Source organism: Phyllobates terribilis, unplaced genomic scaffold (assembly GCF_046119375.1).
Source record: "Phyllobates terribilis strain yellow unplaced genomic scaffold, ASM4611937v1 Scaffold_36__1_contigs__length_13169755, whole genome shotgun sequence".
NCBI classification, from domain to species: domain Eukaryota; kingdom Metazoa; phylum Chordata; class Amphibia; order Anura; family Dendrobatidae; genus Phyllobates; species Phyllobates terribilis.
The window spans coordinates 10989500-11017180 of NW_027362796.1; the positions used below are offsets into that span (position 1 = coordinate 10989500).

General features: G+C 46.1%; 1 protein-coding gene across 1 annotated transcript in view; it reads left to right on the top strand.

Moving 5' to 3' along the window:
* LOC141182835 (uncharacterized) overlaps nt 1-26295 on the top strand; it is a 285253-nt gene extending 258958 nt beyond the window's left edge. Inside the window, exon 7 of the mRNA XM_073660964.1 lies at nt 22963-26295. Coding sequence (XP_073517065.1) covers nt 22963-24491 — 1529 coding nt within the window. The 3' untranslated portion in view covers nt 24492-26295. The remainder of the gene's footprint in view (nt 1-22962) is intronic.
* Nucleotides 26296-27681: the final 1386 nt, after the last annotated feature.

The following is a 27681-nucleotide window of genomic DNA, read 5'->3' on the forward strand; positions in this document are numbered from 1 at the left end:
ACAAAACAGGCTAGGAGAGTATTCAGACAAGAACAGACACAGCAGCAAGATACAGGAGCGGGTCTAGGTATGCGGTCCCTAGAAGGCGGAACGAACAGGCAGGAGCGAGTTCACACAGGCCTGGAAATACAGCCTCCAGGATAGGCAGAAGACAACAAGCTAGAAGATAATACAGACAGGACACAGTTCAGACATGGGAACTGATACCGAAGGCAGGAAACATAAACGGGACCTGGCATATCAGTGACCAAAGGCCAACTGATAGAACACAATGCTCAGGCAGGGATTCATTGGAGCAGCTGGGTTAAATACCAGATGGCAGACAGCAATAGGCTGAGGACGCACAAGGGGTGTGCCTGCAGCAGGTACAAAAAGCAGGAAGTGATCGGGTGCCGTCCTTAAGCAGCAGACACAGAGGCAAACAGACAGCATGGAGGGAAGCCAGGCTAGAAAACTGGACTGGAGATCAAGTGCGCGCGCTTGCACAGTGGGAGATGGACCACTATGCAAGGACGCCGCCAGGTATGTTACATAATGCACTCGCCATGGTCCTCCACGCGTTATAATGCACTCGCCATGGTCCTCCACGCGGTATAATGCACTCGCCATGGTCCTCCACGCGGTATAATGCACTCGCCATGGTCCTCCACGCGGTATAATGCACTCGCCATGGTCCTCCACGCGGTATAATGCACTCGCCATGGTCCTCCACGCTGTATAATGCACTCGCCATGGTCCTCCACGCGGTATAATGCACTCGCCATGGTCCTCCACACGATATAATGCTCTCTCCATGGTCCTGTATGCAGTATAATGCGACAGTATAATGAACTCCCCATGGTCCTCCACGCAGTATAATGCACTCCCCATGGTCCTCAACACAGTATAATGCACCCCATGGTCCTGCGTAATGCAGCCCCCCATAGGGTAAAATGCAGCTTCCCCCCACTATAGGGTAAAATGCAGCCCCCAGTCCTCCAGTTTTATCAGTATTCACTGATTTATAAATAAATACATACTTACCGCTCCTCGTTCCCTACTGCTTCAGTCTCTGCAGCGCGTCTGTGTCATCACCTCAGTAGCTGCCAGCTCCACTGTCTGACAGAGCGTGGAGCGTCATCACGCCGCTGCGTCAGACGCAGAGGAGGAATGATGGGAGAGAGAGTGTCACATGACGTTCCCTCCTCCATCATTGCTATCAACCAGGGCCGACTCCAGATTTTCGTGGGCCCCGGGCGAAAGAGTCTCAGTGGGCCTTTTAATACATACACCATTCATGATGCACAGATACCGTAGAGAAATATAGGTATAGTACACAGGGCCCAGGCTGTCCCCTCATCCTTCATATACTGTATGCAAACATGCACACGCACACATTACGCAGACACGCACACACACACAGTACGCAGACACGCGCACACACACACAGTACGCAGACATGCGCACACACACAGTACGCAGACATGCGCACACACACAGTACGCAGACATGCACACAGTACGCAGACATGCGCACACACAGTACCCAGACATGCGCACACACACAGTACGCAGACATGCGCACGTGCGCACACAGTACGCAGACATGCGTGCTCGCACACGGTACGCAGACATGCGTGCTCGCACACGGTACTCAGACATGCGCGCGCACACGGTACGCAGACATGCGCTCGCACACGGTACGCAGACATGCGCGCGCACACGGTACGCAGACATGCGCGCGCACACGGTACGCAGACATGCGCGCGCACACGGTACACAGACATGCACACACACAGTACGCAGACATGCGCGCGCGCACACAGTACGCAGACATGCACACACACAGTACGCAGACATGCGCACGCGCGCACACAGTACGCAGACATGCGCACACAGTACGCAGACATGCGAACGCGCGCACACAGTACGCAGACATGCGCGCGCACACGGTACGCAGACATGCGCGCGCGCACGCACGGTACGCAGACATGCACAAACACAGTACGTTGACATGCGCGCGCACACAGTACGCAGACATGCGCACACACACAGTACGCAGACATGCGCACACAGTACGCAGACATGCACACACACAGTACGTTGACATGCGCGCGCACACAGTACGCAGACATGCGCGCGCACACAGTACGCAGACATGCACGCGCACACAGTACGCAGACATGCACACGCGCGCACACAGTACGCAGACATGCGCACACAGTACGCAGACATGCGCACGCGCGCACACAGTACGCAGACATGCGCACGCGCGCACACAGTACGCAGACATGCGCACGCGCGCACACAGTACGCAGACATGCGCGTGCAAACGGTAAGCAGACATGCACATACACAAACAGATACACAGATAACTACACATACAGACATACGTACATATTTGAACACATTCTTAAAAACACATAAAACAGACATATATATAAATATATATATATATATTGTAATGCAGCAGGTTGCTAGCATTACTGTAAATGGTCCAGGATGTGCTTACTGGACCATGTACCTTCCCCTTTATCTGACTGGTCACATGACTGTGACATCACCCAGGTCCTGCATGCACAGTAAAGCTCTGTATACATGACTGGGACAGCACACAGGACCTATACACACAGCTGACTGATCACATGACTGTGACATCAGCAAGGTCCTGTCAGTATGAGGCTGTCTGTGCACAGCATATATAAACCTGCTTAATTTGAGACAGGTGTGTTCGGTGTGAGAGGCGTGAGGCCTGTTCCCCATGTGTGTGGGATACCGTGATACCGTGGAGCCTGGCAGCCTGAAGGCAAAGACTGGATCCTGTGCGGATACTAGTGGCCTTGGAAGGCAGCGGCTTTGAAGTGAAGCCTGGTACCTGAAAGGTCGAGCCTGGATCCTGTGCGGATGTCAGTGGCCTTTGAGGGAGAGCCGGCTTGAGTAAGAGTCCTGGAAGGCAGAGCCTGGATCCTGTGTGGATGTCAGTGGCCTTTGAGGGAACGACGGCTGGAGACCCCTACCTGGGAAGCCGCAGAGCCACAGTGGTGGCAGAGTAACGGACTGAGACAGCTATACCCGGCAAAGGTAATACCCGGTGCTATATGGACATTGTGATGTGAACATTGCTACTTTATTACCTTGCCGTAAGCTGTACCCTGGAGCAAGTGGGCCGGTGTGCCACTTGGCTCATGAATTGTTTATGTGTGTAAACCTGCCGGTGGCGGACTAAGATGAACTGTGTGTGAACAGCGGTTTATGAAGTGCCATAATAAACTGCAACACTGTGTGAAAAACGTAAAGACATTGCACGTGTGCATTGATTGACGCAGCGAAGCGAGTTACCCCCAGTATGATGACGAGCGCTGCCTTACATATGGTGGAGAATGCGGGCAACGGCAGCCCGGTTGCTAGTGGCAACGACAACCCCGGTTGCTAGGGGCAACGGCACAGGACGACGAGTGTGGATAAAGCATCTTGCGGCAACTCGGCGGGGTTGCGAAGATTGGCGTCGCACTCAAACCTGGTTTGCTGTAACTCGGCGGGGCTCACGAAGTATAAAGCATCTTGTGGCAACTCGGCGGGATTGCGAAGATTCTCATCGCACTCAAATCCGGTTTTGCGGTGGCTTGGTGGGGCCACGAAAATTTTTCCGGGAGAGCGATGAAGTGCTAGTGTGAACAGTGTACCGCGATGGCTGTGAGCAAAGCAGCAGATCTGTCTGGAGCTATTGAGCGGTTGAAGGGCCGGTTGGGACCGGAGCAGGTATTTGGGAAACTTTTATTGGACATGGTGCAGGAACCGCAGGAGCTGTGGGCACCATATGGAATGGCTGCAGTGGACCATTCTATGGACTCTCCGGGGGCGCCAGTGTTGTCCCAGAGTGCCCGGGGAGGTGGTAAGAGATGTTGTGAACTGAGTCCTAAGACTACTGCTGATTTTTTGTGTAAAAATTACCCTGCCGGTGTGGTTGTTAAAAAGGGGGCGGAGTCTAAAAAAGGGGCGGATTTTCACAAGAGTGTGGAGTGTAGAAAACTGAAAATTGTTACTGGTGGTGGGTTGGTGCCTCCTAAAAATGACAATGGGACCGTTGATAACGGGGTAACTCCAGTAGAAGGGGGTGACGTCAAAGTGGGAGGTGACCTGTTAGTCCACAACACCATGGGTAGTGACACAGACCCCGTAGCTGACTGTGACACTATGAAAGTAAAAAGTGAGTTCAGTCAGGAGGGGCTAGACGAGGTGAGAGAGTCCCCATCTCGTAGACGGCGCAAGGGCCACAAAAAGGTTGCTCCTGTAGACTTGGCTGAAAATGAAAATAAAAAGAATGTAGTACTGTGTGCCTATGCTTCAAGTGTGGATCCTCCTTTAGAGGTAGAAGAGGAGGTGACGTTTCCAGTAGCAACCTCCGGTACGGTACTGAGACTGACGGATCAGGATCTGACAGCCCCGAAAGAGAAGGTGGCCAGTCATGACCAGGAACTGGAGCCTATCAGGCAACAGTGTCAGAGTGACGTGTCCGCAGACCAGCTGAACCTGGAGTCTGAACAGCAGAAAATATACCAGGTTATGAGGAACTGGCAGCGAGACGTGGAGGGAAGCAACGCGGAAATTAACCATTGGAAGGAAATGTTCTACGCAATTAAGGAGGACCGCCGCAAAATCAAGGAAGAGGTTTTGCAGTTGAAGCTTGAGAAGGAGGCGCGGCAGGATGGTGTTTCTGGACGTGAACAAATCCTAGAACGACTGCGCAAACAGCTCAACCAGGAGCTGTGTGACTCCAAGAAGGTGTGTAGTGAACGCAGTAGGGAACTGCAACAGAGTAAGAGAGATTATGAGGATCTCCTCAAGGTGAAGGAAAAACTAGAGGAGGATAAGGCGGGTGCAGAGCAAGTGCGCCAAGTGGTTGAGACCACTCTGCAAGACACCCGTGAGGAGAATGATGGTCTCCGGGGAAAGACCCTAGATCTGGAAGCTCAGGTGAAGGAGCTACAGATGTCCTGTGATGCTCTCCAGAAGGCGGAGACGTACCTTAAAGAAACAGTCAGCAAGATGGAAGCTGAGCGGAAAAAGATGGAGGAGTCTGTCGGAGAATCCACAGGCCAGGGCCAGGAGTTGGCCGCTGGTGAGGGGAGGTGTGAAGCAGATACCTCCTCGAGTGATGCGAGCTTGGATGATTCGGTGGAAGTAAGAGCCGAGATCAGGGAGCTCAAGGAGTTGCTACAAACCCAGTGGACGCAAGAGAAGCGTGAGAGACTGGCTATTGAGAGCCGAGTGGGCACATTGGAGACGGAGAGGTCTGAGAGAGCTCTGCTGCTGGAAGAGCAGTTGAAGCAGGAAGAGCTTCAGAGACGGGCCGCTGAGAGGCGAGTAACTGAGCTGGAAGGAGAAGTTTTAGAGCTCAAAGGTCGCCTAGCAAAGTGTCACGTGGTGAACGAGGTCTCCTTGGAGAAGGGAAAAGGCAAACAAGTTGCACTTACTCCCTTAGACCCTGAGAAGGAGGACCTGAGGAGAGCTAAAAGTATGGTGTTGGAAGATAAAGGTGAAGTGGAGGTGGTCAAGACGAAAAGTTGTGAAGTGGTAGCTGTGAGTCAGCTCAGGGGAAGCATCCAGGGTGAAGAAGCTGGAAGTCAGTTGTTCCTGAAACCTGAGCTGGTTGATCGTCTGGAAACCACTGGTGAGACCGAAACGTCTCGGTACAAGTGCCTCGTAGAAGTACCCGAGGACTTGAGGGAAGAATGCACCCGTGAGTCCGTGCATGAAGAGTTTAAGAAGGCTGTGGGAGCCTGTAAGGTCTACTTGACCTCAGAAACTAAACAGCTGGTGGTCCTGTCCACGACCAAAGTCACAGTGAAGAGGGTGGCTATCCTAAGTGACATGCACTGGCGATGTGTTCGCACGAAGCGGTTTCTCCGGTTGAAGACGGAACAAGCCGTTAGACAACTGGAGCTTAGGAGAAAAGCTCACAGTATGCGTGAAGAGGTCATCCGGGTGCCTCATGTTCTGGTGAGAAAGCTCATTGGGAGAAGCGGTCGAGCCATGCAGATGATGGTCAAGAAGTCTGGTGTGGTGAAAGTAAGCAGTCCACGTGATCAACAGGACTGGATACCAGACAAAGACGGCATGGTGTCCTTTTCCGCTGTAGGAACAGAAGAAAGCCTAGAATATATACGCATGCTGATTGAGTACCGAGTGACCTGCCTGCAGGAGGTAGAACAATTGAATCTCGCTAGACTGCGAGTAGATAGACAGCATCATCTGAGCAGCAGAAGATGGAAGCCGTCTAGAAATAGTGAGACCCGACAGAGAAAGGGCCGCCTAAATAACAGAACAGCTACAGCTGAAGTTAGGGACCTTTTAGGATGTCCTGAGAGTAGTGGGCGTGGGTTTAGAGGTAGTGAGACCTCCAGTAACTCCGGTTTGAGCAGCCCATACAAACGACCCAATAGAGGACGGGACAGTACGGAGTCGAACCGGACCTTAGATACCGGGGCATGCGAGTTGCGCTGCTGTATTGACCGCTGGGAGCGGGGAAGATCTGACAGGGTTTTGATTGACCGCTGGGAGCGGGGGAGACCTGACAAAGTTACGACCCGGAAAGGTGACCTGACGAAGTCAGTGACAGTGACAAATGGTAGGTCCCTAAGGAATGGGCTAATGTCATTGACTAAGGTTCCAGGGGCTGAGTAGCACAATTGTAAAGTTCATGGTCTATATGTGAGCTGGGGGTTATAATGTTATTGTGTATATTATGTGTTCAACCCCACAAGTTTGAACAGAGAGGGGGGATATGTAATGCAGCAGGTTGCTAGCATTACTGTAAATGGTCCAGGATGTGCTTACTGGACCATGTACCTTCCCCTTTATCTGACTGGTCACATGACTGTGACATCACCCAGGTCCTGCATGCACAGTAAAGCTCTGTATACATGACTGGGACAGCACACAGGACCTATACACACAGCTGACTGATCACATGACTGTGACATCAGCAAGGTCCTGTCAGTATGAGGCTGTCTGTGCACAGCATATATAAACCTGCTTAATTTGAGACAGGTGTGTTCGGTGTGAGAGGCGTGAGGCCTGTTCCCCATGTGTGTGGGATACCGTGATACCGTGGAGCCTGGCAGCCTGAAGGCAAAGACTGGATCCTGTGCGGATACTAGTGGCCTTGGAAGGCAGCGGCTTTGAAGTGAAGCCTGGTACCTGAAAGGTCGAGCCTGGATCCTGTGCGGATGTCAGTGGCCTTTGAGGGAGAGCCGGCTTGAGTAAGAGTCCTGGAAGGCAGAGCCTGGATCCTGTGTGGATGTCAGTGGCCTTTGAGGGAACGACGGCTGGAGACCCCTACCTGGGAAGCCGCAGAGCCACAGTGGTGGCAGAGTAACGGACTGAGACAGCTATACCCGGCAAAGGTAATACCCGGTGCTATATGGACATTGTGATGTGAACATTGCTACTTTATTACCTTGCCGTAAGCTGTACCCTGGAGCAAGTGGGCCGGTGTGCCACTTGGCTCATGAATTGTTTATGTGTGTAAACCTGCCGGTGGCGGACTAAGATGAACTGTGTGTGAACAGCGGTTTATGAAGTGCCATAATAAACTGCAACACTGTGTGAAAAACGTAAAGACATTGCACGTGTGCATTGATTGACGCAGCGAAGCGAGTTACCCCCAGTATGATGACGAGCGCTGCCTTACAATATATATACACACTGACATACACACAAGACACATTAGAAATATACTTAATATGGGGATTGGTGAATCTGGCGACAAGCCTGTGTCCAGTCCAGCTGTGCAGGGCCGCCGGCTTGTCTGATGGCCATCACAGGCCCTGGACCATCCGAGCGGTCCACTCGCCGTTGGGGCCCACACCGCTTCCCCAACATCTCCGCAGGGAGGACCTCCGGCGGTGTTTGATTGCTGGCACTTCATCAGGGCCCCCCTCCTGCTCCACCGGCGCTGCTTAATTGACGGCACTTCATCAGGGCCCCCCTTGGGGCCTCTCTTCATCAGGGCCCCCATCAGGGCCTCCCTTCGTCAGGAACCCCCTCGGGGCCTGCCTTCATCAGGGGCGACGGCAGGGGCGACACAAGCACAATTAAAAGCGCAGTGTCGCCCCTGCCGTGTCATTACTACAATACACAGCCACACAGCGCACTGCCATGCCTGAAAACAGTGCCGGTGGGAGGCGGCGGCGGCAATCAAGCAGCTGAGCGGTGAGTGAAGGAGGGGGGGACTGCTATGGGGCCCCCCCAGCTCACGGGCCCCATAGCAGTCGCTTGGCCTGCCGCCATTGGCGGATGCCACTGGCCGCCGTACTTCCTGCTGGGTTAAGCAAGTGACTTTTAATGGAGAATTTTTGGCATCACTAATCATGTTTTCTGTCATGCAATTTTCTTGTGTAAATACGGTTGAAAAAAAATCATTTGGCATATTCACTTTTTCCTCATCCACATCCACCATTTCACCCAGACTATTTTTAAGGGTGCAAACACTATCATTTTTTAGTTTTTTACTATTTATCTAGTTAAAGAATATTTTGGGATTATTTTTACTTTCTCTGGCAATGAGTCTCTCTGTCTCAATCTTTGCTGCCTTGATTTAGTTTTTACAGAATTTATTTAATTTTCTGTATTTATTTAATGCCTCATCACTACCTACTTGCTTTAGTACTCTAAATGCTTTCTTTTTGTCACTTATTGCGCCCCTTACAGCTCTATTTAGCCATAGTGGTTTCCTCCTATTTCTAGCATGTTTATTCCCATAGGATATATATTGTGCACAGGTCCTATTCAGGATGCTAATAAATGTCCTCCATTTGCTTTGTGTAGTTTTATGTCTCAGGATAATCTGACAGCAACACCTCAACTGTTCTTGGAATCAGCATAGGGTATTAGTAATTTATTAACTAATTGCCATAAGCAAATAATCCCTCAACTCAAGATTCTCTATTAATATATATATTTACCAATAACAATAAAAGAAAATTTGTGCAATTTTAAAATTACAATGAATGTGTGGTCTTTATATGTTCTTGATGTAAAGCATTCTAATTTATTATCGGAGATAAAGACAAAAAGCCGGCACCTGTGTATTTCAATTACCTTGCGCTGCTGATACTGCCTGTGAGCGGCGCTATTGGTGGCCGCTCGCAGGCAGCACGTGACCCCCGGCTGCAGCCGGCGCTGACATCCGCTGATGTCACGACAAGTTGCGGCTGCAGCCAGGGGTCCCTCTTCCGCGTTCCACCAGTGGCTGCTGGGTCACACCCGGCTTCCACCACGCGCTCTCATTCACTGGGAAAGCGTGCGGTGGATGCTGGGTGTGACGCAGGGGAATAACTCCGCCCAAAACCCAGCAGCCACCGCGGGGACCCCAGCGCTGAGTCACGCCTCTCTTGTCGTGACGTCAGCGTGGGGTCATGTGCTGACTGTGAGTGGCCACCTGCTCACAGGCAGTATCAGCAGCGCGAGGTAATTAAAAGGAAGGTTGTATTTATCATTAAAACACACTGGCATTTTTTTAAAAGTACCGAACAACCCCTTTAAGCAGCAATGTTACAAAAGCAGCCAGGACACCTCATCCCACGCAAGTCGGGTGCATATCTCAATGGAAACAGTGAGCAATCCTCTGTGTCAGTAAGAGGATAGATAGCACTCACCGACTGTAAAAATACCAGTCTTTATTTCATCACTTTAAAACCTAAGAGCGGGGGAGTAAGTGGAACATATTGTGGATGACGGCCGTTTCGCGCTTCCTTGCGCTTCTACTTGTCTCAAGATGAATGCTATCTATCTTCTTACTGACACGTTCTAATTAGTGATGAGCGAGCATGCTCATTACTCGAGATGCGCGAGCATGCTCGTTACTCGAGATGAGCGAGCATGCTCGAGCGAGCACCTAGTATCTTCAGCATGCTCAGAGTAATGTTAAAATCACTCCCGTGTGCATGATTTGCCACTGTTTGACAGCTTTAATACATGTGAAGAATGCTTAAGAAGCAGCCATTTCTCACATGTATTAAAGCTGTCAAGCAGTTGCAAATCATGCACACAGGAGTGATTTTAACATAACACCGAGCACGCTGAAGATACTCGGTGCTAGCTGAAAGGGTTAACAGAACATACTCGCTCATCACTAGTTCTAATTTATTAATTTGTCACCAGTGAGAGAAACTATATTATCTTTTCCATGGTATCACCTATATTCATTGATAATGAACACGTCCACTAGAGGGCGTCTCCTACTAGTTTGACGTCTCACTGCCAATAGTTCCCATATAATGAGGGACTAACCACATTACTGGTAGCAGAGAGGTTCTGGAAAAGTGAAAATGGCTCCTCGTCCCCCAAAAGAAATTCAGCAAATTCTACTCTCCCTAATGCAAATGCTCCCCTCCCTTCTGAGCACCACAGTGTGCCCAAACCGCAGTTAGCGTCCATATGTTTGGCATTTCTGTAGCGATGAGAGTCAGCCTAATTAACTGCTGCATGTCTTCAGAAGCATGAGCTGGGCACTATGTACAGGCACTACTATGTACTGGGTACTACAACGGCAGTTTGCAATTTTCACTCAGCAACATCCACTGCTGCTTGTTTCTGGAAAACACCCATGGAGTCAAAGTCTTCACTACACCTGTAGATAAATTCCCAAAGGGATATATTTTCCAAAATGGGATCACTTGAGGGGGGATTCTGTTCTTCTAGCACTTAGGGGCTTTGTATATGGAGTCCTTTGCTCTAGGAGGCAAATAGCGCTCCGTCCTTCCCGAGTCTCGCCGTGTGGCTAAGCAGTACTGTACAGCCACATATGGGGTATTTCTACATTGAGCAGAAATTGTGCGATTAATTTTGGTGCCATTTTTATCCATTTCCCAGTGTGAAAATGTAAAATCTAGGACTAAAACAAAATTTTAGTGGGAAAAATATTATTTTTTCTTCACTGCCCAATAGTATAAAATTCTGTGCCCCCCCCTGTGGTGTCAATATGATCACTGCACCCCTAGATTGATTCATTGAGAGGTTTAGTTTGTAAAATGGGGTCTCTTATGGGGGAGGTTCTATTGTTCTGGCACCTCAGGGGCTCTGTGATATGGCACCCTCAAACTAGTCCAGCAAATTCTGAACTCCAATATGGCACTTTTTCCCTTCTGAGCTTTGCACTGCGCCTCAAAAGTAGTTTTCTTCCACATATGGGGTATCGGCGTACTCAGGAGAAATTACACAACAAATTTTGGGGTCCATTTTTTCCTGCTATCCTTGTGAAAATGAAAAAAATTGGGGCTAAAACAACATTTTTGTGGGAAAAATATATTTTTTTCATTTTCACAGATTAGCGTTGTAAAATTTTGTGAAGCACCTGTGGTTTCAATGTGCTCACCACACATCCAGATAAGTTCCCTGAGGGGTCAGGTTTCCAAAAAGAGGTCACTTGTGGAAGTTTTTCACTGTTTAGGCAAATCATGGGCTCTCCAAATGCGACATGACACTCGCAGACCTGAAAGATCTTGAAATTACTGTTGCAGAAGGTCCTTCAGCTGCTCAGCTCCTGCAGCCTCCGGTTTCTGTGATTGGGGAGGATGCGGTGTCAGCTTCCTCCTCCATCACAGGAAGCTGCCTCCGGACTATAAGACGCACACACTTTTTAACGAGTTTTTTTTGTTAAAAAAATGCATTTTATAGTCCAAATAATAAGGTAGATAAATTCCTTAAGGGATCTAGTTTCCAAAATTGGTTCACTTGTGAAGGTTTTCCTCTGTTCAGGCACATCAGGAGTTCTACAAACATGACATGACACCTGCAGACCATTCCATCAAAGAAACATCATTCCTTCCTTTCTGAGCCGTGTCGTACGCCCAAAGAGTAGTTGTCCCCCACATATGGGGTATCTGCATACTCAGGGGAAATTGCACAACAAATTGTGTGGTGCAATTTTTCTTGTTACCCTTTTGAAGAAGCAAAATGTGGGGCAAAAAAACATTTTTGTGGGAAAAATTAGATTTTCTATATTTTCACGGCTCAAAATTATAAACTTCTGTGAAGAACATGGTGCTCACCATACTTCTAGATAGGTTCCTTGAGGGGTCTAGGTTCCAAAATGGTGTCACTTGTGGGGTGTTTCCACTGTTTAGGCACATCAGGGGCTCTCCAATCGCGACATGGCGTCCGCTAATTATTCCAGCAAATTTTACATTTAAAAAGTCAAATGGCGATCCTTTTCTTCTGAGCCCTGCCATGCGCCCAAACAGTTGTTTTCCCCTACATGGGATATCAGCATGCTTAAGAGAAAATGCACAACAAATTTTGGGGTCCATTTTCTCCTGTTGTGAAACTAAAAATTTCCTTCCACATTCCATTAATTCCTGTGAAACACCTGGAGGGTTACTAAACTTCTTGAATGTCGTTTTGAGCACCTTGAGGGATGCAGTTTTTAGAATGGTGTCACTTTTGGGTATTTTCTGTCATATGCATATTGACAAATTACCGAGAGGGTAAAAAAAACCCTGGTTGAGGGGTGTATAAAAAAATGTCTTATTACTGCTTTACTAAAATGTGGTAAAGAAGTAAATTAAAACTACACTAGTTTGTCTGTGCCCTTACTGTGATATTAAGTCTCTAGAAACTGTATAGTATTACGATACATCTGATATCATGAGCTCATTATATTCATTATAGTTTTCCTCTGTCTGCAGTTTATAGATTAATTGATCAGATTATTTACTAGGACATACACAGGTTCCCTAGTGCTACCAAAAATATATACATAGCCACCCCAACAAGTTTCGCCATGTCTGGCTTCCTCAGGGGGCTGGGGCTATTAGTGGCTGGACAGAGCCTGCGCCGCCAAGAGCTTATTCCGACGTCTCTTCCATCACCAGCGTTGCCTGCAGAATGAATAAACGGTAATTACTTACCGGTAATTTGATTTTCCTGAAAGCCATGACCGCACCATACGAGAGTGTAGGATCCGCTCCTATTACCGGACAGGAAGCCCTGAGCACAAAATAAAAAGGCAACTCCCACTTCCTCCTTCAATGTGGTTTCCAGGAGTCAAGTAAGAGTCACCCAATTCATCATCATTTTTATTTATACATTCACTCAAGCACATTCTTCATTGTGAGAAGAGAAGACTAAGAACCATCAACCAAAAGCCAGAGGGAGGGAAAATTAGGGTACTGTCATGGGTTTCAGGAAAATCAAATTAACGGTAAGTAATTATCGTTTTTCCCTTCCCCCATAACAGCACCATACGAGAGACGAAAGCAACGGAGCCCTTCAATAGGGAGGGAGCACCCATGTAGGATCTTACACCTGAAGAAATATCCCTGAAATAGCCTAGTTCAACAGATTGTGAATTTTTTAGATATCATTCAATCTTCCTTCTTGAAGCACTATCAACATAATCTCTATCGATTTGGAGCTTAAACCAAAAGCACCAACAAGAGTAAAAAGGATTTTTACAACACTCTTTCCTCTTTATCTCCCAGAGAAAGGTCTATATTTAGAGACCTCACTTATATACATGGTTGAATATTTTTCACAGATTTGATTAGATATTCTGTTTTCATTAAATCAACTAACCAACAACTGAAATATATAAGAACTGGTACTAGTACTCAGCGTGTAATAGAAGCAGAAGTTAATCGATTCAGGGAACCTGGTAACCTTAACCAGGCTTTGACTAGGGTTTCTACTTTAATATTGTTGCCATTTTCAATTGAAGGCCCCACTTAAGGCCAAGATCTGGGCCCTAAACCTTTTCTAGGGTCAATGATCACATAATTATTCAAAACTACCCAACTCTATGCTACCAAGAGTAGATAGAGCATGCCAGATTGCCAAAATGGGGATCTCAAAACCAGCAGAAATATTTAGTACTTTATATCCCTTAAGGTGTAACGTTAAGTTCCCCCAAGAAATGTATTTAAGCCGAACGGACACTTTTATAGTTTGAGATTTCCATCCTGGGGAGTTTCTGGCTACCACAATCTAGCCAAGTACCAAGAGCTAATACAACTAGAAAGGGTAAGATACAGATCTGAGCTATTCCAAAAGAAAAGTCACAATCCACCGTTCATTCAGGAATAGTGTTGAGCGATACCTTCCGATATCGGGAAATATCGGATCGGATTGGATCGGACCGATACCCAAAAAATATCGGATATCGCCGATTCCGATACCGGAAACCAATGCATGTCAATGGGACACAAATATCGGAATGCCATCCCAGCGTGAGAGAATTCTCCTGATTGTTTAAAAGCCGGCGGGCGGTAAAAAGCCGCCGACTTTTAAACAATCACACAGCCCCATACTGCTTCCCCGCAGCCTCCCATCCCGATCCTCTGCTCCCCACGCCAAAGTTAGGACCGGGCGGGGAGCGAAGCACCAAGGAGCGGGGAGCGAAGGACCGGGGCGGGGAAGCCAGCAGTGAAAAGATTATACCGCCGGCTTTCCCGTTCTGTGCTGCGCTCCCCGCTCCCTGATGTATGTGGTATGATGTATGATTGGTGTGCGCGCGGTGTCTGCGGGTGTTTGTGGGTGTCTGCGTGCAGGCAGACATAGGCCGATGTGACACTACTACTCCCATCGGCCTATGTCTGTCCCCCGTCCACTCGTGCCAACAGGATCAGCTTGATGGGAGCAGTAGTTCCCATCAGCCTGATCCTGCTATTTAAATTGCCCTACTGTGTCCTTTAAACTACCCCATATGTTATTTTGGCCCCCATGGGTTTATATTTTTGGCCCTATACATGTTTTATTTTTTTAGGCCCCCATAGTTTTTGTTTTTGGTACCCAATAAATTTTAAATACATTTCATTGGTGGCCAGTGGTTACCTAAAATAAATTAGTTTATACATTACCTGTCCCCGCCGATCGCCACATAAAATAAAGTAAAAAATAAAAAAAATACACCAATACTCACCTAGACACCTAATTCCCCGAAGCCATCAATCTCCTGTTATAAAATATAAAATAATAAACCATAATTTTATCCTTACCCCTCCGTAGTAGTCCAAATCGAGTGTCCCACGATCTCCAGTTTAGAGCAGCCACATAAAATGTGACCGCTCTAAACCGCTACCGCCGCTACAATGACGGGGCCGTAAAGCAGCCCCGTCATTGCATAAGCGGGTTCGCCGGAGTTCAGGCAGCGCTGCTCCGGTGAGCTCCTTTACGGCCCCGCTGACCGTGAGAAATTCCCACGGTACAGCAGGGCCGTAAAGGAGGTCACCGGAGCTGCGCTGACTGAATGCACTCCGGTAACCTCAGTCAGGGGCTCACGCTGCCGGGAGCGGACGTGTTCCCTGCAGTGTGAGCTTACAGCAGCAATGACAGCTGTCACATCTCCAGATGTGACAGCTGTGCATGGGAGATCAGCGCAGGAACGTGGACAGGTAACTTTTATTTTTTTTAGTAAACTAAGAATTAAATAAAATTGTGTGTTTTATTTCAAATAAATTATTTTTTTCTGGGTGTGGTGTCTGTTTTTTCTTTTTAACACTTTGTAGGTTAGTAATGGGGGTGTCTTATAGACGCCCATCATTACTAACCTGGGCTTCATGGCAGCTGGCGCTGACATGAACCCCACCACTATTACCCCCTGCCACCGCACCAGGGCAGCGTGGAAGAGCGAGGCTAAGCGCCAGATTTGGCGCACAAATAGGATGTGCCAAATCTGGGGCGGCTGAGGGCTGATATTATAGCCTGCGAGGGGGCCTATAGCCATGGCCCCTTTCTAGACTATTAATATCAGGTCGCAGCTGTCGGCCTAGCCTTTGCTGGCTCCAATTTATAGGGGGACCCTATTTTTTTTTTTTTTTATTGGAGGGGGGGGGGGTCCCACCTGTAGAATGGGCTGTAAAGGCTAAGCTAACTGCTGCGGACTGATATTAATAGCAAGGGAAGGGGCCATGATCCTTGGCTACTTCCCAGACTATTAAATCAGCCCTCAGCTTTCCCTCTTTTCCTTAAAAATACGCATGAGCCCACCCTTTTTTTTTTTTTTTTTTTATACATTGAATAGGGGTTGGAGTAGGAAATGACATCAAATTGGCCTTTTTTTTCTTCACTAACTTTATTTGTCTTCAAAAACGCACATAGAATCCGCATGCGTTTTTCTGGCAAGGAGATGCGGAAATGGTCAGGAAAATTTCTGCTTCATTTCTGCATCGTGGGCACATAGGGCCAGCGGATAATACAAATCTGGCCCTAACCCCTTTATTACCCAGTGAGCCACCGAACCAGGGCCCTGGATGAGCTTGATACAGCGCCAGAAGATGGCGCTTCTATGAACGCAACATTTTCTGGGGTGGCTGCGGACTGCAGTTCGCAGCAGGGGGGTCCCACAAAGCTTGGGCCACCCTGCACTGTGGATTCCAGCCCCCAGCTGCTTAGTTGTACCTGGCTGGACACAAAAATAGGGCGAAGCCCCACTTATTTTTTTTTTAATTATTTCATGAAATTCATGAAATAATTTAAAAAAAAAGGGCTTCACTATATTGTTGTGTCCGGCCAGGTACAAATAGGCATCTGGGTGTTGGGGGCAGCCCGTTCCTGGATGCTGTACCTGGCTGGCATACAAAAATATGGCGAAGCCCATGTCAAAATTTTTGGGATAAATTAGTTAAAAAATAAATAATAATTTAGGGACTGCATCTTTATTAACCCCTCAAGTGTCATTTAGTGTTAAAATAAAGGATTGGCGTGGGATCCCCCATAATTTTAGTCTCTAGCGGAGGTTAAGCAGACGGCTGGGGCAGATGTTTGAAGCCTGGGAAGGGGGTAATACCCACGGAGCTTCCCAGGCTACTAATATCAGCCCCCAGCTGAATACCTAGCCTTTACTAGCTATTAAAATGGGGGACCCAAAAAAAAATGACGTGGGGTCCCCTTATTTTAATAGCTAGCAAAGGCTAGGCAGACAGCTGGGGGCTGATATTAATAGCCCAGGAAAGGTACCATGAATATTGGCCCCCTCCCAAGCTAGAAACAGCAGCCCTCAGCCGCCCCAGATTTGGCACATCCTATTTGTGCGCCAAATCTGGCGCTTAGCCTCGCTCTTCCACGCTGCCCTGGTGCGGTGGCAGGGGGTAATAGTGGTGGGGTTCATGTCAGTGCTAGCTGCCATGAAGCCCAGGTTAGTAATGATGGGCGTCTATAAGACACCCCTATTACTAACCTACAAAGTGTTAAAAAGAAAAAACAGACACTACACCCAGAAAAAAATAATTTATTTGAAATAAAACACACAATTTTATTTAATTCTTAGTTTACTAAAAAAAAAAATAGTTACCTGCGCTGATCTCCCATGCACAGCTGTCACATCTGGAGATGTGACAGCTGTCATTGCTGCTGTAAGCTCACACTGCCGGGAACACGTCCGCTCCCGGCAGCGTGAGCCCCTGACTGAGGTCACCGGAGTGCATTCAGTCAGCGCAGCTCCGGTGACCTCCTTTACGGCCCTGCTGTACCGTGGGAATTTCTCACGGTCAGCGGGGCCGTTAAGGAGCTCACCGAAGCAGTGCTGCCTGAACTCCGGCGAACCCGCTTATGCAATGACGGGGCTGCTTTACGGCCCCGTCATTGTAGCGGCGGTAGCGGTTTAGAGCGGTCACATTTTATGTGGCTGCTCTAAACTGGAGATCATCGTGGGACACTCGATTTGGACTACTACGGAGGGGTAAGGATAAAATTGTGGTTTATTATTTTATATTTTATAGCAGGAGATTGATGGCTTCGGGGAATTAGGTGTCTAGGTGAGTATAGGTGTATTTTTTTATTTTTACTTTATTTTATGTGGCGATCGGCGGGGACAGGTAATGTATAAACTAATTTATTTTAGGTAACCACTGGCCACCAATGAAATGTATTTAAAATTTATTGGGGACCAGAAACAAACAAAAAAAAAATATGGGAGCCTAAAAAAATAAAACATGTATAGGGCCAAAAATATAAACCTATGGGGGCCAAAATAACATATGGGGGCAGTTTAAAGGACACAGTAGGGCAATTTAAATAGCAGGATCAGGCTGATGGGAACTACTGCTCCCATCGAGCTGATCCTGCTTGCACGAGTGGACGGGGGACAGACATAGGCCGATGGGAGTAATAGTGTCACATCGGCCTATGTCTGCCTGCACGCAGACACCCGCAGACATCGCGCAGACACCGCGCACACACCAATCATACATCATACCACATACATCAGGGAGCGGGGAGCGCAGCACAGAACGGGAAAGCCGGCGGTATAGTCTTTTCACTGCCGGCTTCCCCGCCCGGGTCCTCCGCTCCCCGCTCCTTGGTGCTGCACTCCCCGCCCAGTCCTAACTTACGATCAGGATGGGGGGAGCGGAGGATCGGGGTGGGAGGCTGTGGGGAAGCAGTATGGGGCTGTGTGATTGTTTAAAAGCCGGTGGCTTTTTACCGCCCACCAGCTTTTAAACAATCAGGAGAATTCTCCCACGCTGGGATGGCATTCTGATGACAGGCTGGATCGCAGCTGAGCGCTGCCATCCAGCTTGTCATCCTTCAGAGACACTGTATAGTGCAGGCATTATGGGAACTTCCTATTCCGGTATCCGATATCCTAAAAGTATCGGAACTCCGATACTGCGAATATCGGTCGATATTTCAGTATCGGAATGCTCAACACTATTCAGGAATGATCGTATTTACACTATTCCCCTATAATAGCATTAATTCTGCAACTTTATAATCCAACCATGGAGATTGTTAGATGAAAATAGTTCAAATGAAAAATAGATTAGTTTTCAAGCAAAGAAACTAAGTAAACTGAGTGATAACCATCTCCTCTGATACACTTTTTTTTCCAAAGCAACTCATTCAGAAAGAGATCTAGATCTCTTATGGTATTTGTCAAATCTCAGATGGTCTTAAGCTAAGGTATTAGCATCCCGTCCCGTTAAACATGTACCTTAAGTACGTATCATCCTGTGCTTGAGTAATAATCAGAACAGTCTTACCTCAGTGTGAAGGCATTCGTCTTAACTAGCAAAGATGCTTCTCCTTCACCACAGGAGTCTCACGGATACGGGGACATTTTAACTCATCCACTGATTCCTCCTTTTATAGGTTTATTGCAGCGCTGCCGTCTTATCACTCCAAGAGCGCACTGACTGGATATTTAACCAACTCGCCACTTAGTTGAGTCTACCAGTTTATGACTTTAATCGCAAGAATACATAGTGTAATATGGTTCCATTGACTTAATTTCCAATTTGTCCATCTGCACTTCTAACTGGGAGGATACACTGGTCTTGAAATAATTTTACCAGATCCTGCATAATCATGTCTGTCGGGCAACTCCATTAGGAAGATGGACTGGGATATTTACTGGTTCGTCAGTCCCATACCAGCGAGTCCAACTCGTACCTCCCTTAGTAGGGCAGGCCGTTAGTGCTGCCCGACTCAGTACAATCAAGTTTATCTTTCCATTCCGAATCAGGAGGGTAGATTGAGGCAATTTTTGGATTATCAACCATAGTTACCAGTGAGTCGAGCTCGCACTTCCCTTAGGAAGGCCGACCGGTATGGTGCTACCTTACTTGGCACAATCAAGTTCATCTTACCATTCTATACCAGGAGGGTAGATTGAGGCAATTGGTAGTTAGTCAGCTCCCAATACTGGCGAGTCCAGCTCGCACTTCCCTTAGGAAGGCTGACCGGTATAGTGCTGCCTTACTTGGCACAATCAAGTTTATCTTACCATTCCATACCAGGAGGGTAGATTGGGACAATTGATGGTCTATCAACCAACTCATACCTCCCTTAGGAGGTCAGACCGGTATAGTGCTGCCCTCTTGGCACAATCAAGTTTCTTATCACTGTAAGCCAGAAGGGTAGATTGGGGCAAATGTTGGATTTTCAGCCCCCACCGGTGAGTACAACTCGCAGCTCCTCCTACCATTTCCTATCAGGGGGATATGGGATATAGAGAGTTTAATCACTTAAGGTCGAAAAGGTCATTCGAAGACTCCAGGTAGGAGTTTTAAGTGGACTTATAGTGGTTTCTTTTAAGCTTTGCACAGACATGTTCCTCTTGCACCTTCAACCAGGAGGGGGTGGGGGGAACTGAGCTGCAGATGTTTATCAGCCAGTTCATCTAAAGAGATGGAGGCCTCTCATATGATGAGAGGTTGAAAAAGTTGAGCTTGTTTAGCTTAGAAAAATGACTCCTCAGAGGGGGATCTCATTTACATCTATAAATATATGTGTGGTCAGTACAAAGGACTAGCACATAACTTATTCCCTCCAAAGACCATACTAAGGACCAGGGGCACTCATTACGGGTGGAAGAAAGGCAATTCCAGCACCTAAAATATGAAAGGGTCCTTTACTGTCAGAGCAGTCAGACTGTGGAATGCCAACCACAAGAGGTAGTAAGGGCAGACACTAACAGCTTTTAAAAAAGAAAAGGCTGGATGATTTCCTCGATACACATAATATTGTGGGTTACAGTTAAATTAGATAAAATATTACACCTATAGTAGTACATTTGATCCAGGGTTCTAGGACTGATCACCTTTTCTTGGGGTCAAGAGGGAATTTTTTTTTTTCCCCTTGATGCAAATTGCTGAATGTGACCTGGGTTTTGCCTTCTTCTGGATCAACAGTTTTTAGGTATAGGGATTTTAGTAAAACCATTGTTACAAATACAAAAAAATAAAACTAATTAAAAATTATAAACTGATTCATTATAATTGTAATAGTGAAGTTATAATTATAAAGGTAATAATACATTTGTGAGGCCTAGTCCCAGTAAGTTAGTAAGTTAGTGTCAGAGTGCAATTGGGGGAGAAAGGTTGAACTTGATGGACCTAGGTCTTTATTCAATCTGTTACGTTACTAATGATCCCAGATTGTGAAGATAAACTGAACTTAAATTGGTATTATTCTTTTAGCGCCCCCATTCACACCTTTACCAAGAAGACCACTGGGACATAGATGATAAATGCAGACTAGTTCAATATGCTATCCAAGTATGAAGGATTGACTGGACCTGTTACTCAGCAGCTATCCTTTGGACTGTATTTAATAGAATCACCCCAGACCGAGGGCATCGTCCAGAGACCTTATTTACCAATATCAGTAATATTGCTAGTAAAGGGCAGTGAAGTTTTGAGACCTTAGTGAAACAGATCTACAAGCCCCAAGTTGTCTTGCTAACCGGGCAACCCCCCGTGAGGCAGACAGCTGAGGAAAATCCTAGACCTAACGTGGCAGGTTCTTCCGCAACTATGAAGCGGTCTAAAAAAACCTTCAGACAGGCCAACGTGAGTCATAAACCTACACCTGAATTGGCATGAGGCCTAGCTGTGAGGCTCTATGCAAACCATGAGGTCTAGCCATGAGGCTCAATATGCAAGCCATGAGGCCTAGCCGTGAGGTTCAATACGCAAGCCGTGAGGCTCAATACACAAGCCATGAGGCTTAATACGCAAGCCATGAGGCCTAACTGTGAGGCACAATACGCAAGCCATGAGGACTAGCCGTGAGGCTCATTTCGTAAGCCATGAGGCCTAGCCGTGAGGTTCAATACGCAAGCCATGAGTCATAGCCGTGAGACTCAATACGCAAGCCATGAGGCTCAATACACAAGCCATGAGGCCTAGCCATGATGCTCAATACGCAAGCCATGAGGCCTAACCGTGAGGCTCAATACGCAAGCCATGAGGCCTAACCGTGAGGCTCAATGCACAAGCCATGAGTCCTAGCCGTGAGGCTCAATACACAAGCCATGAGGCCTAGCCTTGAGGCTTTATACACAAGCCATGAGGCCTAACCATGAGGCTCAATACACAAGCCATGAGGCTTAGGCCAAAAAAACGTAGGTAGGTACGGAATCATTAAATTTAGATTCTTCCAGACTGATGTTATCATTTCAGCGCCCAACTGGGCCCCTGCTCATTGCCACTCACTAGAGGTAGCTATAGAACTCAGCATGGTGTTCCATGATTCACTGGTGTTCCATGATTTACGGCTGCTCCAGCCGTGAGCTCCAGGCTTCTACATCCTTGAGGACAGGAAACCACATTGAAGGAGGAAGTGGGGGTTGCCTTTTTATTTTGTGCTCAGGGCTTCCTGTCCGGTAATAGGGGCAGATCCTACTCTCTCTCGTATGGTGCTGTCATGGGGGAAGGGAAAAAGGTGGCTCCTGGTGACAGAAGCAGATGTCACAGTAGGAGATCCCAGAGGAGATAGGACACACCATTTGGAGAAGCCCTTATATGACACAATGGCAGAAAACCAGATCAGTAGAAATCACCATAAAGTGGCTCCATTTTGGAAATTATAACCCTCAGTGAATTAATCTATAGGAGTAGTGACTATTTTGACTCCAAAGCCACTTTCCTGAAATTAGCACGCTGTGGATGTTGTAGAGTGAAAATTGCACATTTGTTGTTTTATAACCCAACACATAGTGCCCAGATTGTGCTCCAGGAGACACACCGTAAATTAAGTGGGTTCTTCTCACTATAGTAATGCCAAATACATGGATGATAAATGTGGTTTGGGCGCACTGCAAAGCTCAGAACGAGGGGGAGATTTGACTTTGGGAGAGCGGATACTGCTGGATTGGTTTATGGAAGCCATGTTGCTTTTCAAGAGCCTTTGAGCCACTAATAATTTGGAAACCTCTGTTTTTCAGATGATGGACCTGAGTGAGGACTTGTTTTTATGTGAGATGAGAAGTTTTTCTTGGTATTATTTTCGCTTACATAACATTGTTTGGTGGCTTTTTATTCCATATATGGGAAGCAGAATGAACAAACAATTGAACACCACGCTCTTCTGGTTCATCCTATGAGGTTTTCTATTAGACTGTGAACTGTCATTGTCTTGGTGAATAATTCATTTTTTTTGCATAACTTCCCATTTTTACAGACAGTTTAAGTAGAAATGTTCAAAAATATATAATTACACGGATTTTTTATTAAAAAATAATAATTGGTTTTATTATTGGCAGATGATTGTATCAGGAGATCAGAGGGACAGCTGACATCTTCAATTTTCAAATCAGATAATTTTGAGATCTCAGAGGATACAATTGAAGTGAATAGCATTACTCCAGATATACCATCATCCCTTCACAGCAAAGATCTGTCATCTGATCCTTTGAAACAGGTTCTGTCTTCTGATTCATTACCGACTACTCAGAAAAATCAAAGTCACAAAATAAGCATTAAAAAACAAATTGCTCCTAAAGCAAAGAAGCCATTTTCACGTTCAGAATATAGAAATAGTTTTCCCCTCAAAAAGTCTTTTCTTAAGCATGAAAAAATTCACAAAGCGAAGAATAGATTTTCTTGTTCCAAGTGTGGGAGATGTTTTAATCAGAAATCAGATTTTGTTAGGCACCAGATAACTCACACAGGAGAGAAGCCATTTTCCTGTTCAGAATGTGGGAAATGTTTTACAAAGAAATCAGATCTTATTGGACATCAGAGAACTCACACAGGGGAAAAGCCATTTTCATGTTCAGAATGTGGAAACTGCTTTACAGTAAAATCAAATCTTATTGCACATCAGAGAACTCACACAGGGGAGAAGCCATTTTCATGTTCAGAATGTGGGAAATGTTTTATAAAGAAATCAAATCTTATCAGCCATCAGAGAACTCACACAGGGGAGAAGCCATTTTCATGTTCAGAATGTGGGAACTGCTTTACAGAGAAATCAAATCTTATTGCACATCAGAGAATTCACACAGGGGAGAAGCCATTTTCATGTTCAGAATGTGGGAAATGTTTTGCAAATCAATCAAATCTTATCAGCCATCAGAGAACTCACTCAGGGCAGAAGCTATTTTCATGTTCCGAATGTGGGAACTGCTTTACAGAGAAATCAAAGCTTATTACACATCAGAGAACTCACACAGGGTTGAAGCCATTTTCATGTTCAGAATGTGAGAAATGTTTTGTACAGAAATCAAATCTTATCAAACATCAGAGAATTCACACAGGGGAGAAGCCATTTTCATGTTCAGAATGTGGGAAATGTTTTGTACAGGAATCAAATCTTATTAGACATCAGAGAATTCACACAGGGGAGAAGCCTTTTTCATGTTCAGAATGTGGGAACTGTTTTACATTGCAATCAACGCTTATCGACCATCAGAGAACTCACACAGGGGAGAAGCCATTTTCATGTTCAGAATGTGGTAAATATTTTGCAAAGAAATCAAATCTTATCAAACATCAGAGAATTCACACAGGGGAGAAGCCATTTTCATGTTCAAAATGTGGGAAATGTTTTGTACGGAAATCAAGTCTTATCAAACATCAGAGAACTCACACAGGGGAGAAGCTTTTTTCATGTTCAGAATGTGGGAAATGTTTTACAGAGCAATCAACGCTTATCGAACATCAGAGAACTCACACAGGGGAGAAGCCATTTTCATGTTCAAAATGTGGGAAATGTTTTAACCAGAAAGCGCATCTTGATAGCCACCGGAGAACCCACACAGAGGAGAATGCCGCAGCTACACCCAACTAGTCTCTGTACAGACTAGAAAGGCCCTAGCTGCACAACTAAAAATACTACGGACCTAATTCTCTAATTGAGGAGTTTCTCGTACCTCCTGAGGAACCAGAGGGGAGGCCACAACACACTGTCAACCAGGGGAAAGGAAAGTATGAAGTAAAATACGAAAACCCTGAGTGAGAAACTAAAACACATTCATATAGGGCAAAGAAGGCAAGCTAATGAGAGCCACAAATAAAAGGAACAAGTATAATCTCCCAGAAACCTAACATTGTTAGAATGAAAATGTACTAGGAGGGAAAGCAAACTAAGCAAACTGACTGGGAGGATAGTTTCACCTTTGTGGTGAAACTTACAAAATTCATCCTCACCAACTGTAAATGTAAAACCCGTCCATTTATAAAGACCACGGACAAGATAAAGATTCCCAACTCACATCAGGACCACAAGATCCCAGGTACTTTCAGCTGCATAACATCTAATGTAATGTACTTAATTATATGTACCAAATGTCCAGCTGGGGGTCTGTATGTAGGGGAGACAAGGCAACAACTTAGAACAAGGATGAATTCTCATCGCCACACAATAAAAGAAAAAAAGAATAGATCTATCTATGGCCAAACATTTTTGACATGAAATTACTTGTATTAAAAGGTAACTTCAAATCTCAGAGACACAGAGTTATGACAACCTTTGACACTCGGAGCAGGAATGAATGTGTCACTTGGATTTATGTCTTTTTACTAGTGATGAGCGAATACATTCGGCACTATTCATTACTCGCACGAATAGTACACAATTCAGGCTATTCGGCGAGTAATTAGCTATTCACCTCGGTATATTCGAGTGACCCGCCCAGAATGTTTGGCGCTTTATTTGCAGCCAATGAACATGCTGGGCTTGCTTGCCAATCACAGTAATGCCGTTGCCATCATTGTTGTGACATTACTGTGATTGGCTGGCCTTACAGCATCATAGGGGGATATTTAAGCCCTGCCGGCGCCATCTTGCGCATATTACATCAATGTAGTGTGAGCGTAGGGAGAGTGAAAGCAGCGTATAGGGAGAGTCTTTTAAGAGCTATTTAGAGTGAAGATTAGTTCTCTGTTAGGTTGAGATAGCGCAGAGTGAGATTTAATACGAGGGAGAGGAAAAGGGCGGCAGGGTGTTAGCATTGCAAGTACATGCTGCAGATCTCTGCTAGGTTGCATTGTGTATAGTCAGAAGCATATAAACCAGAAGAACATGGCGGTATAGATAAACCATAGTTCATATGTGGGCGCTCTCAATAAAGTACAACCTACAAAAAGAGTGGAGTGACTGAGCCCCAAAAAGAGTCAGGTCACCATCATAATGAGTCCAGATAAAAAATCAGTTTGATTGTGTATCAAAAGTATAAAAAGAAGGTCCCACGGACACTCCTAAATAGAGCACAACCAATAAAATGGTATTTCATGGGTGAAAACTACAAAAACGACAGAGACAACCATGTGACTCCACAAATATAGGTACATGAAAGGAAGTGACAATATTATCAATCCAAGTATCAATTATTCCAGTTACTAAGTAAATGGACAACGCAACTTACAATTAATTACGTTAAATGTCCTATGTTAATCCATTCCTGGACACTTCAACATGAATAAAAAACCAAAATATCCAGATCAATATATACTAAACGTCTGGACGAAAAAGAGATACCAGCTGCATATGAAAGGTATAGATTTTATTTAATCAAATTGATAAAACCAATTAACAAGACAGGGCAACAACCTCTATAAAGGAGTGACACATACATTGGTGGCCAAAAGTATTGGCACCCCTGCAATTCTGTCAGATAATACTCAGTTTCTTCCTGAAAATGATTGCAATCACAAATTCTTTGGTCTTATTATCTTCATTTAATTTGTCTTCAATGAAAAAACACAAAAAGAATTGTCCTAAAGCCAAATTGGATACAATTCCACACCAAACCTAAAAAAGGGGGTGGACAAAAGTATTGGCACCGTTTGAAAAATCATGTAATGCTTCTCTAATTCGTGTTATTAACAGCACCTGTAACTTACCTGTGGCACCTAACAGGTGTTGGCAATAACTAAATCACACTTGCAGCCAGTTAACATGTATTAAAGTTGACTCAGCCTCTGTCCTGTGTCCTTGTGTGTACCACATTGAGCATGGAGAAAAGAAAGAAGACCAAAGAACTGTCTGAGGACTTGAGAAACCAAATTGTGAGGAAGCATGAGCAATCTCAAGGCTACAAGTCCATCTCCAAAGACCTGAATGTTCCTGTGTCTTCCGTGCGCAGTGTCATCAAGAACTGTAAAGCCCATGGCACTGTGGCTAGCCTCCCTAGATGTGGACGGAAAAGAAAAATTGACGAGAGATTTCAACGCAAGATTGTGCGGATGGTGGATAAAGAACCTCGACTAACATCCAAACAAGTTCAAGCTGCCCTGCAGTCCGAGGGTACAACAGTGTCAACCCGTACTATCCGTCGGCGTCTGAATGAAAAGGGACTGTATGGTAGGATACCCAGGAAGACCCCACTTCTTACCCCGAGACATAAAAAAGCCAGGCTGGAGTTTGCCAAAACTTACCTGAGAAAGACTAAAACGTTTTGGAAGAATGTTCTCTGGTCAGATGAGACAAAAGTAGAGCTTTTTGGGAAAAAGCATCAAAATAGAGTGTACAGGAAAAAAAAGAGGCATTCAAAGAAAAGAACACGGTCCCTACAGTCAAACATGGCGGAGGTTCCCTGATGTTTTGGGGTTGCTTTGCTGCCTCTGGCACTGGACTGCTTGACCGTGTGCATGGCATTATGAAGTCTGAAGACTACCAACAAATTTTGCAGCATAATGTAGGGCCCAGTGTGAGAAAGCTGGGTCTCCCTCAGAGGTCATGGGTCTTCCAGCAGGACAATGACCCAAAACACACTTCCAAAATCACTATAAAATGGTTTGAGAGAAAGCACTGGAGACTTCTAAGGTGGCCAGCAATGAGTCCAGACCTGAATCCCATAGAACACCTGTGGAGAGATCTCAAAATGGCAGTTTGGAGAAGGCACCCTTCAAATATTAGGGACCTGGAGCAGTTTGCCAAAGAAGAATGGTCTACAATTCCAGCAGAGCATTGTAAGAAAGTCATTGATGGTTACCGGAAGCGGTTGTTCGCAGTTATTTTGGCTAAAGGTTGTGCAACC